The sequence below is a fragment of the Sarcophilus harrisii genome, chromosome 2, assembly GCF_902635505.1.
Source record: "Sarcophilus harrisii chromosome 2, mSarHar1.11, whole genome shotgun sequence".
NCBI classification, from domain to species: domain Eukaryota; kingdom Metazoa; phylum Chordata; class Mammalia; order Dasyuromorphia; family Dasyuridae; genus Sarcophilus; species Sarcophilus harrisii.
Window position 1 is genome coordinate 97,508,978 of NC_045427.1, and position 17,088 is coordinate 97,526,065.

At 33.9% G+C, this 17,088-nt stretch overlaps 1 protein-coding gene across 4 annotated transcripts in view; it reads right to left on the minus strand.

The window, feature by feature from the left end:
• The window catches only part of RTN4 (reticulon 4), a 64,509-nt gene that overhangs the window by 20,737 nt on the left and 26,684 nt on the right, over positions 1 to 17,088 (minus strand). Inside the window, exon 1 of one of the 4 annotated variants that reach the window (XM_023494959.2) lies at positions 12,896 to 13,188. The exons of the other annotated variants lie outside the window; for them this stretch is intronic. Coding sequence (XP_023350727.1) covers positions 12,896 to 12,929 — 34 coding nt within the window. The 5' untranslated portion in view covers positions 12,930 to 13,188. Of the gene's footprint in view, positions 1 to 12,895; positions 13,189 to 17,088 lie in introns of those variants that run through there. 4 annotated transcript variants of the gene reach the window in all.

Consider the following 17,088-nt stretch of genomic DNA (forward strand, 5'->3'; position numbering starts at 1 on the left):
TATAACGCAAAGAAAAACTTCCTAAAGATACTGATCTAAGTTTGTAAAGTATTAGGGGTTGGTCGTTCTTCAAGCAAGAACTGGACAACACAGAATATGTTGAAGAGTGATTTTCTATTCAGTTGTTTGTGGGTTCAACTAGTTACTGTCTCTTGATAGCTCTCTTCCAGTGAATTCTAGGTGAAATCACCATAACTAAATTAGAAGTTAGACAAGAGTCCTCCCCACTATCCTCATTACCACAAATAGTAAAATCTCAGTAAGACTGGAAGAAAAGGAAAATCTGACAACAATATTCAGGAGCTGTTGCTCAGAAGGGGTTCTGCCAGATCTGATTTAAACCCAGGTGAGATTCATTTCAATTTTTGTATTTTTTCATTAAATAGGCACTTGGTAAATACTGGGCAGTGGCCCAGGAAATAATAAGGATGCTAAGCTTCCTATGTGCCAGTCTCTATGCTAAGTGCTGAAAACTCCACTCACAGAAGGAAACTGAAGCTTGTATAGTGGGTTTTAAAAGACAGAAACACTAAGTGGAAGGTGAGAAACACACCTCAGGGACACAGGCAGAAGCGGAGGGAATGGTGCAGGCCCCCCACAAGCAGACCAGTGGCAGGGGAGGAGGGCAAAACAGAACAAAATGGGGAAGGTGAGAAGGCTTTCTCTTTGATGTTGGAGATAACAGGGAGCCACCTAAGTTGGTGAGTGGAGGAATGGGGGTGCGCTGACATGAAGAAAATCACTAACAGCTGAAGGGAAAATGCAACACCACAGGGGAAGAGATGTGGAGCAAGGAACACAAGAGAGAGTGAACAATCCAGGGGACAAGTGGCAAGGCCAAGGGCCTGGACTAGAGCAGCAGCTGTGAGGGTAGAAAGGAGGAAAAGAGAAAGGAAAAAGAAAAGGAAGAGCTTTGATACAAGGCCTATTAGGTGTGCTAAGTGTTTTAAAAATAAGATCTCACTACAAGGATATAGCACCAGCCCTGAAGTCAGGAGGACCTGAGTTCAAATGTGACCTCAGACACTTAACACTTCCTGGCTGTGTGACCCTGGGCAAGCAAGTCACTCAACCCCAATTGCCTCACAACAAAGCAGGGACTTTTACTAAACCTATTTTACAGTTTAACAAACTGAGACAAGCAGAGGTTAAGTGGTCTAACTCAGCATCAAATAGCTAGAAAGGGTCAAAAGCCAATTTTGAACCCAGCTCTTCCTGACTGCAGGCCACCAGATGCTGATCCACTAGACTTCTAGGAGTGGTCTAGGAGATTCTGACCAGCTGCATAACTGAAAACAAGTAATTTCCCTTCAATAAGTGTTAATCAAGCACCTATTCCACTAGGACACTGTGCTTTGCCCTAGGGATAGAAAGATAAAAATGGAATCATCCATGGACAAGACAGCCTGACTTGGGGATCAGGAAGCCCTGAGCACAAGCCCTGCACTGAACATGAGTCTGACTTGGGTAACGTTTCTGGGTCTGCTCCTTCACTTGTATCAGGAAAGGGTTAGACTCGATGACTTCTCAGCTCTACATCTATCACCTATGAGGCTGAACATTCCTTGGGAAAGGGGAAGAGGAAGAGATAAAAGGGAGAGATACTGAATATTTACATATATGTAAACACACCTGCCAGATTCAAGATGAATTATCTTGCTTCTGAAGCCCAATAATGACTAGCATTCATATGGTGCTTTAAGAATTGCAAAGCTCTTTAAAAAATATTATGTTTTATCCTCAAAATATGAATAGGCATATTCCCCTTTATAGAGACAGCGGCAGATAGAAAGTAAGGGACCAAGCCAGAGTCACCCAGAGGACATTTGAATTCAGTTTTCTACCCATAGCACTGCAGAAGGAACTATTCCCAAATGAAGATAGTGGCTACAGTTAAAGAAGCAAATCATTAGGTCAATATAAGCCTAACTTATTAACTTATTGATTGCTAATGGACACTTAACCTGTGACTCATATTACCTGTGACTAAGAATAAAAATAAAGTCAGATGTCTTCTATGCTCTCATGAAAAGATCTGGCAAAAGCTCACAAAATCAAGTTTACTGAACTTAAGCTATCAGAGCAAAAATGTTGTTTCACTCTCTTATAAAGAACACTAAACAGCAATGATGAAAAAGTCTGGTTTACAGAAATGTTATTTGTGAATAGATAACATACAGAATTTGGGACTGTAAGCATGTTCTGGAAGTTTTGTGTCATGATCACTCAATCCCTCTTCCCACCTAGACACTACTAGAAGTTCACAACTGTACTAGGTATCTTTATCTGCCAAGGGCTCTTCATATCACTCCCCAAAATGTGAGTCATGATCTCAGGCAAAAATATTCCCTACTCTCTCCATCCAGTTTCATAGATGCTCACTTCCTACTCCAATTTGGCCTTAGATGACACTTTTTGTTGTTATTGCTTAGAAGTTTGGTCTCCAACTCTTTGTGACTCCATCTGGGATTTTCTTGGGGAAAAAATAGTTTGTTTTTCCTTCTCCATTTGAATTGAGGCAGAGGGTTAAGAGACTCACCCAGGGTCACACAATTACTAAATATCTGAGGCTTATCTTGAACTCATGGAAATAGTCTTATTGATTCTAAGCCCACTGCTCTATCCACTGTACCACTTAGCTGCCCAAGATTCATATACTTAGCATATATCTAACAATGCTTCCAAGGTGACTCACAACATCCTTCCTCCTGGGGCAGCTAGGTGGCACAGTGGATAGAGCACCAGCCCTAAAGTCAGGAGGGACCTGAGTTCAAATTTGATCTCAAGATACTTAATACTTCCTGGCTGTGTGACCCTGGGCAAGTCACTTAACCCCAATTAAAAGAGTGTCTTAAAAGACACCCTTCCTTCCATTCACTTACTTTCCAAGATTCAACATCAACTCCAAACATACTGAATTATTCCATATTCCTTTCTCTCTCATATCCTAGTATTTATTGATTTACTACCCCCAGGATGCCACAGATAACCTATGCAAATACCAGATCTTCTCTCTAAGCAGATACCTTGCCAGAATTTTCAATCTTGGTTAATAAATCCCATTTTTAAAAACTTGTAACCCACTTATTCATAGAATAATCATTGTTAGAAATAGTGGGTAGATTCCAAGGTTTGGCCCTAAAAAAGTCTAATATTATAGAACCCAAATAATTAGTGTAATAATATTCTAATTAAACTAAGCATTTACAGGCAGGAAACCATATCCATTTCTTCATTCCTATCCTCCCCCAACACCATAGACTTCAGATCCAATTCATAGCTTTTTTGTAAAATGGAAAAGAGGTTTTTACAGGACAGAAACTAGGACAGGTAGATGACAAGGGACAGAACACAGTTCTTGAGCCAGGAGGACAGGGATATGAAAGACGTATAAGCTGGGTTTCTTTTTAACCTGTTTTAAAGAGGAAACCAAATTCTATCAAAAATCTTGGACTCTCCTGTTAATACATTTTTTTTTCCATAGCATTTTTAGTAAGGTTTCAATATTGCTGCAGGTAAAGAGATATTAGGAAAAGGACTGCAGAAAGGTAAAAAGAAAGGAGATATTAGGATTTGAACAAAATGAGAAAAGAACTAAGAATGAAAAAGAAAAAAGTCTGAATGAAATGGAAACAGTAGGATATGCAAGGCTGAATGCTTTGGAAAAGGCAGTAGAAAAATCAAAAGCAACAGGGAGTGGGAAAAATATACATGCTTCAACCTAGCTTGGAAAACCATTTGTATCAATACTGGGATTAAGGTAAAATTAGGCATTTTAAGTCAGGCTCTGCTTCTAACTGAAGATGAAAGCCTGACATTCTAAGGTATAATGTAACTGATAATGAACATCTAAGCAAAGTTCTTCAGAAAAATAGTTTGCTCTATAGGCATTTTCTTTGTTTCTAGCTAGCCTCTTAATTCCTGAGCAAAGCCAAAATTGAGATGTACAAAATTTTTAAATTTAAAAGCATAAGGACCCTTAGGAGGTCAGCTACTCTAATTCCCTACCTTTTACAGGGAGGCTTACATTGGAGAAAGTTTGTATAGTACACCTTTCACAGGCAAGAGTTAATAAAAGAGTTAATCATTGAGTCGTTAAAACAGAAAAACAAACAGAACAGGAAAAAATCTAATACTGCTACTACTTGAAGCACATACTGAGTTCAATTAAATCAATATTTATTATTTGCAATGCATAAAATTCACCACACTAAATTTTAAATTCTGAAAAGATTGAATGACATATGGTTTGATTTTAACTAAATTTGAACACAAGTGATCTTGTTCTATATGAAGCTATTTCTTAAATGACATTTTTAAAAGAAAAAAATGAGCAAATTATAAATGTGTGACTCTGGCAAGTTATGTGTGTGTGTGTGTGTAGCAAAATCTTTTCAAAAGCAAATAGTCTTGGCATTTAAAGTACTCATTGCACTGAAATCTTTTCTTCAAAATAAGTTTTCCTGGACCATTTTAGAATAAGTAGCAGCTGCCTACATTTGGTAATCACAAACTGTCATCTGGCATAACTAAAAATAGTTCCAGTAATAAGCATTCCTTAAATGCAAAAGTCATCTAATTATATTTTGTTTCAAATCAGTAACTTATTGAAGCTTTTGCTTTCAGTAATTGTTGTTACATTTAAGTTTCATCCTAAAAACACTTAAGCATCAACATACCCACCCAAAACTGCATATCTCAAAAGGAAAAGTTAAAGAAATTATAAATAATGAAACCTCTCATTACTTCTGTAATGCTTAAAAGTCTTAACACCATGCTTCAGGTAGAAACAAAAATAAAAGTCTATCAACTAGGAAACAGCTAAACAAACCATAGCCCATAATTATAATTTAATAAATGCAATGCAAGAATGACAAAAGGGAAAAATCCATAAAAGTATTGAGAACTTATATTTTTTGGTTCTGATTCACTGTTTCATATAACAATGAAATGGAAATAATAAAAAATATGAATGTTTGAATGTCATTATTTAAAGAGCTTTGCAATTTCCTTAAAGCAATCAGCAATCTAACCTATCTTCTGTTTAATTCTGGGTCCAACTCCTTGTCCATTTCTATAGATGGAAAAGCATCACAGTTGGCCCATCCAACAATATATCACAATTTGGGCAACAGACATCATCCATCCATTCCCACCCCAAAATATGGATGGCTAGGACAGAAGTCTCTGAAATAATCTAGGACTTTAGGTAACCACCAAGATGTTATCTGTAACAGAAATATTTGCAGTTTCTGTTTATCATCCATTGGGAATCCTTCTTCAACATGAACTCTGCCCTGAACTCATTCACCTTTGTTGACCATTCATCTTCCTCCCTTTAAGTCAAGCCAAGAAGTCAAGTAACGTGTAAAAAAAAAAAAAAAAAAAATCAATTTACTCAACAAATACTTGACTTACTTATTTGTAAAGCAAAAAAATCCAAAATAATATTTATTACATACCAGGCACTAAGATTAAGCAGAGGATACAATTAACAATATGAAAATAAATAAAACAGACTACCACCAAGAAACTTATAGTCTTAAAGGAGGAGAAAATAGAAAAGTAGATAAGTTGGGAGGGGAAGACACAAGAGGGTACACTGTGTTCCTCCTGAGTGTTATCCAAATCAGGTTATAACAAAATCGAGAATTTTTTTAACAGAATAGATAAATATGTAATAACAAGATATAGATAATATTACATTTTAAAACTAAATCAATGAGGCCTACAGGGATCCTTTCATCCTTTGGGCCCCACATCTATTTAAGTGACTCCACTGGATTACCAACTGTATTACCAACTGTAAAAAAGAGAAGATTGCTATTAGAGATAACACAATTGTGATGCCATGGAGAGACCAATTCTCAAGATATATGAAGGAAGGGAATATACCAATAGCCAAAAGGGGGAAAAAAGGATCCCTTAAACCTTAATATCAAAATAAGAATATCAACAACTACTTACTGATCTAAATGCCTACCTTTTCATCTATATAAAATTTGTGAGAATTCTCATATTACTAGACAGTCTCTACTGTCAAAAGATAGGCTTTTGCAAGCAATATGCCATAGAAAAACATCTAAGATGTAGAGAATTAAAGATCCCACTGTGCTCAATTTTTTTTTAAGCATTTGAATTGGCAGAATAAAAATACTGCTTTAAAGGATCTCTTCCAGCAAAGTGTCTATCATTATTCAAGATTTCTTGAAGATCCAAGACAATATTGACCACTGATCTATGATATAAATCCCCAAAGGACATGAAAAAAATACTAATAACTGAATTTATGTATAAATTTACATAGTATTTTGTTGATTATTACTGTTACTGCTATCATTTATGTAGAGCTTTCACGTTTACAAGGTACTTTACAAATATCATTTAATCTCCACAAGAAACTGGAGAAACAGGCATTATAATTATAATTATGAGGAAACTGAGGCAGACAGATCAAGTGGCTTGCCCAAGTTAATAAGAGCTTTAGTAATAAGAGTTTGAGGATAGAGTTCAACTCAAGTCTTCCTATACACTGTGCCAAACCAAGTGCCTGGTTGCCTGATTTATGATATCTGACACATCAACCTGTAAGGAAAGCATTACAGGTTAATATTACTATGCCCATTTGATCCTCCCCAGGTGAGAAATGTAAAAGTCTCAGTATCAGAGATAGAATTTAAACCCAAATTTCTCCTAAGCAGTTTTCCCACTAAAACACACAGCATCCCCAGAAAGAGATTAGTTGTGGAAATAACTAAGTATCAATATGAAAAGAATATTCCATAGAGAACAGAACTTTTTTTAAAAATAAAATCATTACTTAGCAGAAGTCAGAGCAAACTCATAACAGTGATCGAATGAAAATAATTTAGAGTTCACAACTTCACCACAAAGTTGCCTAATTCCTTTATTTAATCTTGTCTTGTAGCTAAAACTTTATCCGTGCTCACTGATATGCCTCTTTGTAGTACAACACGACTTGTGTTATAGTACTTTACAAGCACTTCCTAAACATACTACTCATCATTTTTCTAAGGAAAATGCATATTAGAATTACCTAATATCAATTTTCCACCTCCAATTTTTAAAACACCCTATTAACTGTTGGAATTTGCATTTATAAATGAACATCTAATTCAGTGGCAACATTATTAGATGGAGCTACAATATACAGCACAGTAAAGCAAAATTTCTTTTCATTTATAGTGGTCACAAGTCTCTAAAAGACCATAAAGAATCCCATCAATTTTTACCTCAATTAAAATTTAATATATTGTTATTTCTTCAAAAAATAAAAAGTCAGCTCATCTATTTTTCTGGATTTCCTTTTATGTCTCCTATTTTCCAGTTTCATTTTATAAAAAGATATTAAAAAAAAGATAAAGTAATTCAAGATTTCACTTTCTAATGGCTCTATTCAAATATCTATTAAGAAATGGAAAAACTGCAATAGTGCCACAAATTTGAGAACAAGATTTTAGTGATTTTTTTCTTCCTATCCCTTTAGTGCAAAACTTTGCATTTTTCTATAGCTATCATATGATTTAGATACTTTAATGATATTGAGCACATAGTTCCTTAGCCCAGATACAAGTTTCAACAATTTTCATTTTTAAAGGTAACTGTCATTTATACAAATATGAAAATATATTTCAACAAAAGCATTTTCCCATTTTGATATGCAAAGACACTGAAATTCTATTTAAAAACAACTAGTAACAGGACTTCTTGTGAACTGGTAGAGAACCTCTTCTAACACTGATTAAAAACAAGGAAACAGAAGCATGTTAGATTGTGCACATACTTAACAGAAGTTGTTAATGTAAAGGCACAGGTTTTTAAACTTCTAAAAATGTGACTCTTGTGGATAAGAGTTCTAGGGTCATATAAAAAGATAAGGATTCAAATACTGCCTCAAACACTAGTGTGATCCCAAATAAAACACAACCTTGGTATGTCTGAGACAATTCCCTAGGACTCATCTATGTAAGTCATGCACAGAATGAGATCTACATGAGAAGAGAGTTCCCTACCCCCAAAAAGTGATTTTTAAAATTAGAGTTCTCTTTCTCTCTCCCTCTCTGTCTCTCTATCAATGGGGGAAGGGAGGGGAGAATGAGAGAAAAGGAGAGGTTAATACCATCCTTCTATAAAGTGACTTGTTTTTATTTTTTAAAGATAAATTGTATACTTGTAATATAGTATTAAGTCATAACAATATACCATGGAAAAACAAACCAACAGTGCTTTAGTAACCAACTAATAATTTAATAAAGATATTAAATATAATTTTTTTAGTCAAAATGAAATCCAAAAAACATATATTCAAGTTTTTATTTAAAGTTTTATTCACTCTATTCACCTCCTTGGTGATATTATCTAATATCCAACATTTTTAAATATTTTTAATATTATATTGCAAAGCAATGCAGCAGTCAAGTACTTTGACCTCAAGCTCAGCATTCTAGAACAGTGAGGAAGAGGGGCAATGTGTCCCCCCCCACGCAACACAATTAAACTTATGATCCAAATACAAGTGTATATAGAGTTGTTGTTTCTCATTCAACAACTCTTTCCCTTTTATCCAAATCCTAATGGGGGTAAGTCCAAGGGGTAAAGGAATGAAAGAAGAGCCCAGGGAGATCCAAAGGACAGTCTGAATTCCATGCTCCAACTAAATGTTCTTTCCAAAGCAAAGAGTGTAATTAATCCTTAAGGATGGATAAGAATTACACTCTTGGTCCAGGAAGCAGCTTTCCCCCACCCCTTTGGATTCTAGTGTGACCTTGGAACACAGCTGAACAGAAGTTGTCAATCCTGCTTCTTTCCCAGTGGGATCATATACTCATCCCATTCAAACAGAGCAAAAAAAAAAAAAAAAAATTGGTACAAACATGAAAAAAAAATTTGATTTCTAAAATTTCTAAATTCTAAAAATCTTGCTGTTTAGGCTCAAGCAGAAATAGAGCAAAATAAAAATACCTCGCTGTCTCTGAAAATGTCACTTAACTAAGTAGCATGGTGGTAAGAGAACAGCAGAATTAAAGATCTGGATGTCAAATCATCCCTTGTATTATACCACAAAAGCTATTTTACTTCTCAGAAATTCAGTTTTCTCATCTATAAAATGAGGGGGCTAAAATAATTAGAGAAGGATTAAACAAATTGTGGCACAAGAATGCAACTTTATACTATGAGAGTAGAAAAAATAATGAATGCAAAGCAAAAAGAAAAATTTAAGACAAGAACTGATGCAAAACAAATTAAGCAGAACCAGGACAACACTGTAAATGAAAAGAAAAACAAAACAGAATATTGTTAAATCTAAAGACCAAGTTTGTCGTCCCCCCCCCCCCCAAAGAGAAAGAAAACACATCTCCCTTCTTTGCAGAGGATAAAGGATATTTTCCCTATGAGTGAGTATTCCCTTCCAAAGGGAAAAAAAAATAATGCAACCAGAAGTACAGCCTTGACCCTGCTTGGATGAGCTTCATAATCATTTGTGTGGGCACAAATGCATGACATGAATGCACATACACAAGCCTCTGAGCTTCAATTTCAATATAGTAGCTTTCACCAAGAGCCATATAGGACCCCTGCTCTGAGAAGTGGGTTTTAGGGGGAAGAATACACTGAAAATATACTTGTTTCAAGGTATATCAACATAGACTGATGTTTTAAAAAGCACTCCTGTGGCCACAGCTATTCAAACTCTACTCAGCAGCTACCAAAAAGTTGTCCAAAATCTCTTTTCTCAGTCTTTATTCTTGTTAATCTGAATTTTATCTTTTGAACAGATGTTCATTCCTCCTCCTTGGTACATGTGGTACTCCTACTCTTCTCTCATCAACTTAACCATCCCCTTAATAGTTCTACTTCCTCCTGTGGCTGATGACACGTGGGCGTTCCCCAAGATTCAGTGCTAAGCCTTAAAAATTCTATCGGCTTCAACAATTATCTACAAGAAATTGCTAAATCTTTATCACTTACCAGCATGTCCAGCCCACAGAACCAGCACTACTACCTACCCAGTATTTACAGAGCACTTTAAGATCATTCCACACAATCCTGGGAGATGAGAGCTATTATTAACCCCACTCTACAGGTGAGGAAACCGAGACAGGATGAGTGGCTTACTCGGATCACACAAAATGCAGCGTTTGAGATGGGATTTGAACCCAGGACTTCTTGGCTCCTCCGCCCTGTGTTCAGTAGCTTTTTGAGTCCCATATTTTCATTTTCTTAGTGGTTAATTTTCACTCAGATAACACACTGCACTTTAACCTCAACAAACTAGAATTAAATTTATCTTCACTCCTCTAAAACCAGTTTCAGAAACTAGCTTTCATAATTTATCAGTAAATATTTCTTAAACACCTACTATGAGTCAAGTACTATACTAAATTCTGAATGCGAAAAAGAAATAGAAGAGAGTCCTTGCCCTCACAGAGTTTGCAATCTAATGGGAAAAGCAACTTGCAAACAAATATGAATGGAATCAATAAAAATACTATCTTGTATTGCTATTTATCTTTATATATAAACATATGTCATTTTCCCCCATTAAATTATATACCCTTAAAAATAATTTCTTATACTTTTTTTTTGTATCATCTACAAACTAAAATTATAGCTATGTAGATTTTACTTGTCATCAACATTTCTACCAAAGTGTCATCGTTTTGAAGATAAGGTAATTCAACTCAAAAATGAGGTCTGAGTCATTCAAAAAGGAATAAAAATTCAACAGCTGAGATTACAAATACAAATTAATATTAAAATACATATTCTCAAGGCCTTACTTTGAAACTTAGGCAACAATGACCCATTTCCTTAAAAATTAAAAATGTAATAGGTCTATGGGGGAAGGAGGAACTCGACTAAATTTTTGAAATTGCTCTTCTATATTTCAAGCTGTAAGATCTGTCCATCAGGCATAATAATACAACTGCAAAGATGACCAAGGCAGGAAAAAAAAAGTATAAGATAGGCTTATACTTTTTAAGCTCTTCCCAAAAGGTAAGTGCTTCCTATGACTATACCAATCCCTCTAAATCATAAAACAGTAATACTTTTTATTTGGATTAAGGGGTCTCAAGTCTTAAGATGTATTAAGAATGGATATATTCTCACCAGAAATCATTAATAAATCTTACAAACAAGGTATGAAATACCCAAAGCCCAAGAGAGGTTTGCCTACAAATCAATCCAAAAGAAGTTAAAGGTCTGACTGATTTGGCACAAATAATGAAGAATTCAAAACCAATTTCAAATCTTCCAAGAAAGTTTCCTTTGGCTTACCAGTGTCTCAGATTCAGAAAAAGTTTTTAACAGACATAACCTACCTAAAAACTTACAATGTCATTAAATATTTAAAGATGATGCATCCAATTTACTCTGAATTATTCATTTGGTGTTACAAATTAACAAGAAGGTATTACATATTTTACTAACTAGAGCTAGTTGTATTTATTATAGTCACTACCATCATTCCTGAGAGTGTGTGACTAAGTGGAAGCTGTACTAGAGGCAGGAAGACCTGGTTCCAAGTTTTCCATTTGATACATGATAACCTATTGACCACGGGTGAGGTGAGTGTCTTAAACTCTCAGTGTCCCCAGGCCATTCTCTGAGAGAGATCTTCATCAGTGCAGGGAGTTTCCACATATTCCTAAACATGACATTCCCACCAAAAGTTCATCAATACAATATTTGTGAACAATGAACACAATATCAACACAATTTCTCATTGATAAAGACCTCCTTATTAACAGGAAAACTATTCCTTTTAACACTAAATTAATATAAAAGATAGATCCTCACAGCTCAATTGTTTATTTCTAAAATTCAAATTTTATATATGAATATAAATTCACACCCACCATATTCCTCCCACATTTTCTTTTTTTTAACCAAACTGAATGAAGAATAAATTTTATATTGAATGCTATGATTAGTAGCTCTCCATAATTTCCTATTGTATACACAATCACCTAAACTCTACTGTGCCATTTTAAAGATATTTTATTCTTAGGGTCAGCTTATAATACTTGCAAAACCTTAATGATTCCTTATTTATGTTTATATATTCTTATAAATTTTAATGTAGACATTTAAAATTCTGAGAGAGCATTCTGCAGTCTTCTTTAAATAACTTATCAATTTTTAAAAGCAAGGCTGAAGGCCTATCATTTTCAGCTTTTTCCTTTAAACAACATTTTAGTAACGAAACTTAAAATCTTAAAAGCATACTTACAGTTAAGTTATAAAATGTAAAATCTTACAGGGGTTAAATTCTTACACAATGATGCACTAAAACTTAAAGGGGTTCTGGAGCTCAGGAGGGGAGGAAAAGCGATAGAGATCACTGATTGGTTATTTACAAGGACAAAGGTTAATGAATCAAATCTAGACATTTATTTTAAATAGGTCTTGCCAATTATATTTTTAAGGTTTCAAAACAATTATAATCTGATTAGAAAGGATTTAATAACAACACTGCTTACATCTAAAATATCAAAGGAAAATGAAAACAGACCAACAGAATTTCAATAGTATATATTTAATTAAGACCCGTAAATGTTTACCAAAATTCAAAGATAAGTTACCAGGAAAGTGAATAAATCAACTGCACTGATCAAACAGTACAAGGTTAAAGCAATAATCTCAAGCAAATGCTAATAAAACATTTAGAACAAGCCATTTTATAGCAAACATAAGTTATGAAAATATACTGCATGGTTATTAAATCCAAATTGTTTCCTAAAAACCTATTTGGTTATAAAATTCAGTTTCATTCTCAATTGAAAAACCTAACCTGCAAGCTGCAATCACTGAACAACATGGCTGGTCACATACAAAAGCATAAGAAGAAGAAATTTTAAAGCTGATTTACCCTTGTCCTTCCAATTTTTCGGCTGGCAGTCCATGGCTCTCCAAAAGATCTAGCCAACAGCTGGGAATATCAATTATGCATACCAACAGAAAAGCTGCAAAAAGAAAAATCTACTGCCTGAGACATGAAACATCAGTTTCATCAACAGAGGTCTGCAGTCTTATGTGCTGCACAACTACTGCAGGACTTTAGTCACCTGACGTCTTCTGGGTGTGGAGCAGACTGACGCAGTGCATTCTGTAACTAGGCTACTAATACCTCAGCACTAATTCCTGCATTCAATCTGCTTATTGTTCTAACCCTCTGCTCATTGCTCAGACCAAAAAGAACCTATTTATTGAGTGAAGTCTACATTTTCCCAAATGCAAAAATGCTATTGTCAGCACTGAAATATATGTTATGTCTGGGAAATATGTTTTGTCAAATTATGACATTATGATACTGGTAATTCAGGATCAGTTCCAACTATACAATGATTATCACAAGGATTGTACCTCATGCAATTAAAATGGGCTGATCCAAAGAAAGATCAGAGTTTAATTTCAAACTTGTAAAATGCAGAGTTCGTAGTTGAAATTTATTAAGGCTAAGCATTCAGCATGTAATGTAAAATATATCTGAGGAGCTACTCACAAAATCAAGAAATTTTGAATAATTTAAATAGAGAAATACTGTTTTATTATTTTGACATCTTAGAACCAGAATTCCCTCAATCACATTTCAGATATGATTACTTTGTCCTTTATATTAAAAGAAAATTGGATGGCATTTATGAGAACATTATTCTCTGTACAGGTTGTGATGTAATACAAATGTATAAATGTCCTTAAAAAAAAAAAAAAAGTCTTTGATTCATTTAATGGCTATTTAGGAAAATTCACATCCTAGGAATCTTTTTAGTAATATTTAGAAATTTCTATAAGAATACATTCTACTGTGAAACTTTCTAGGTACATGATCAGTGCTAAATCATAATAATGTTCTGAGTTTCAATTTTTTAAAGCAGTAGAATGAAAATATTCAAAGTTGTAATACCTATCTCCAGGGATTTTGAGAATCAAATGAAATGATATAAAGCATTTCTTTCCCAATTTCTATTTTGCAGGTGTTAAAACCTCTATGTAAGTGTGTGAATCTTTTGTTTTTCCAATTTTCCTTCTCAATGATCAAGTTTCCAATCCTCACAAACCTCCCTGGCAACAATTTAAAAAAATAATAATAATAACTCACTTTATATGTTACAATTATATTGGTTTTATCCTAAGAAGATTTTTTAAGGACTTGAGAGACTCAGAAGAGATCATTTTAAAATCAGTTCTAAGAGTAATATATCAGAAGATTTCCATAGGTATCTAATTTCAAAATCAAGAGATTACTAGAGAAAATGAATTAATGAATTGAAAAATTCAATATATCATCATTAAGAATTATACAAAATACATTAAAAAGCTAATTATTTACACAAACTATTCATATACCTTTGGTCTCCTGGATCATTTCAAGGGTCCACAAGATAAAAACCATTTTTATAATAATGTTAAAATGTTTTTCTTTCCAAGACTGAAATTATTGACTGATATAACTCAAATAGACAAACATTTTGGCTGGGGGAGAGAGAGGGGAAATACTTCAATAATTTTTAAGAGGTTAAAAGAATTCTCAGATACCTTTAGAGAATTTAAAAACTGATGCCCTACAATGAAGAAACCATAAATGTGAATCTAAAAAGAAAAACCACTGCTTCACGAAATTTCTAAAAATGCATTTTCAGGTTATTTTTAAGGAACTAAATAGGTATGTTTAATTGTTATATCCTTATTACTGAATCTTTTTTTAAAAATGCAGTCACATAGCACCCTCTATAGCAGAATGAGAAAACTTCAGCTTTGACTATAGAATGGAGAGAAAGCAGTAATGAAATGGTATAAACTGGATAGAGACAGATCTACTTCTGCTGCTTTGCTACCAGAGTAAACTGGGTTTTAACTTACTTGTAAAATTGAGAATGAAAGAAGATGAGTCATTAAATAACCACTTCCAGCTCTAAATCTATGGTTTTATGTAACATATTTTAAAAGTTTTTCAACCAAATCTGTTCTTGGTTCACGATAACAAGCTAAAAATTAAATTTGACCAAGTTATAATATATGAATAACTTCACATAAAAAATGTGTAGTGTCAACAATTGATATCTGCAGTTATCAAATTTAAAAAGTTAAAAATTTAAAAGATGTATTTAATAAGATAAAAATTGAATGTTAGTTCTGTGCTATAATAATCTAAACTTCTAAGAACCTTTAAATTGCATATTTTCATAAAAAGCATTATTTACTTCATGTTTTTAATGTATAAGAGTATACAAAGAATACATAATAATGTAAAAATTACTCAATTCTCAGTCTGAAATACAAGTTGTTCATATTTTTAAAATTAGATTATTGCAGAATTATCATTTGTTGGTATTTACTAAATGAAGCAAAGTATAAGTAGGATTATGCAGAGAAAATAGCACTTAGATTTGAGTCAAAAGACCTTAATTCTAAGCCTAGTTGCTTAGTTATCACCTAAGACAGTGGTTCTCAAACTTTTGTTCTCAGTATCTTCATGTTGTTAAAAAAACTATCGAGGATCTATTCAAAGAGTTTTTGTTCACATGGGTTATATTTATAGCTATTTACTATATTAGAAATAAAAAATAATTTTGAATTTGTAGACCCTCTGAAAGGGTTTCAGAGGCCCCAACAATTCTTTGGACTACACTTTAAGGACCACTTGTAATGGGCTGAGGAACAAATCATTTAAGTTTATCTGTCCTTGTTTCTGTAATAGCAAAGCAAAAGGAATTGAACTAGATAACCTTGAAAGTCTTTTCCAGTTCCAAATCCTAGCAGTCAAATTTTTTTTAGAAAAATATAAGCCTTTACTGGGCATTTTTTTTTTTTTTAATTTGGACTGTACTGAGCATTTCCCAAGAAGTTTTCTCTCTTAGGCACTAGATGGCACCAAAACCTATCTTCTAGAGCAGGCCACGAGGTCAGTTAAAACTTTTTTCGAAAGTTTACTTCTGTATTTCTGCTGGTTCTATGGAACAAATACATGGTGCAGACCATGTAAGGAGGAAAGGAAATAAATATAAAGAAATAAATATGTGTATATATGTATTGGGATGAGGGTGGGGGACTGCTACTGCCATTTAATACAATAGGGAAAGTCACAAAAATATCAAGTTTTCCTATTTTTTATTTCAATAAACTGTTCAATTCATGTAATTCCTACTGTACTGCTTACTGGAAGAAAATATGCCCCAAATCACTTAATATCTTCAACTGTTGAATTATCTACTTTCAGATATTTCCACTGAATTTCTTGATAGTAAAGGGAGGTAACCTAGATCAGCAATTGTCCTTTCCCATCCCAAAATAAATAACAAAAGGGCCAGTAACAAAAATTGCAATGAAATGAAAAGGAAAAAAGAACTGACTACAAAGAAAAAGCCACTCAGCATAAGAAATGAGAGAAAGATGGTTTGTTGGGGCTTTCCTCTCAGAAGCATCTGGGGGAAACCTTTCCCACAATCCATTCACAACAAGCCAACAAAGGGTCACAGAGAGATCTAGTTCGGGAACAGAAAGGAAGGAAAAGCCAAAAAAATTGGGTATGGGAAAAATGAAGAATAGGTTCAACTCTAATGGCCTTTAATCTCCCTCCAATAGTATTCCCAAATGAAACCAGTTATTGAGAATCACAGATCTCATCCAACTATAGTGGGTGGGAGAGAACACAGAAAAAGGCAGCAAGAGGTCTAAGAGCACTGTGTTTATTGGCAATGACTGGCAATAAGAAACATGATTACAGCAAGGATGATGTGGGGGGAAAAGTAGTAATGCCTTATTAAATATAAAAGCTAAGGAGAAAAGAACAGAAAATAAAAAACTGTATCAATGAATGAGTACCCTGAAGTAAAAGTATCCTCCTCTAAGAAAGATTAAAGTTCTAAAAGAAATTCTGCAGAGCTCCCTGAAATGACAGTGAAACAAATCCTAGAACTGTCTAAATGTCTTATAAGAGCAAATAATTAAGTATCAAAGAAATAAGTACAGAAATTAGAATTCTTGAGTAAAAGGTCAATTAAAGTAATTTAGCATAGAAGATAGAGACTTCAAAACAATATTCTGAAAAAAAAAAAAAAAAGT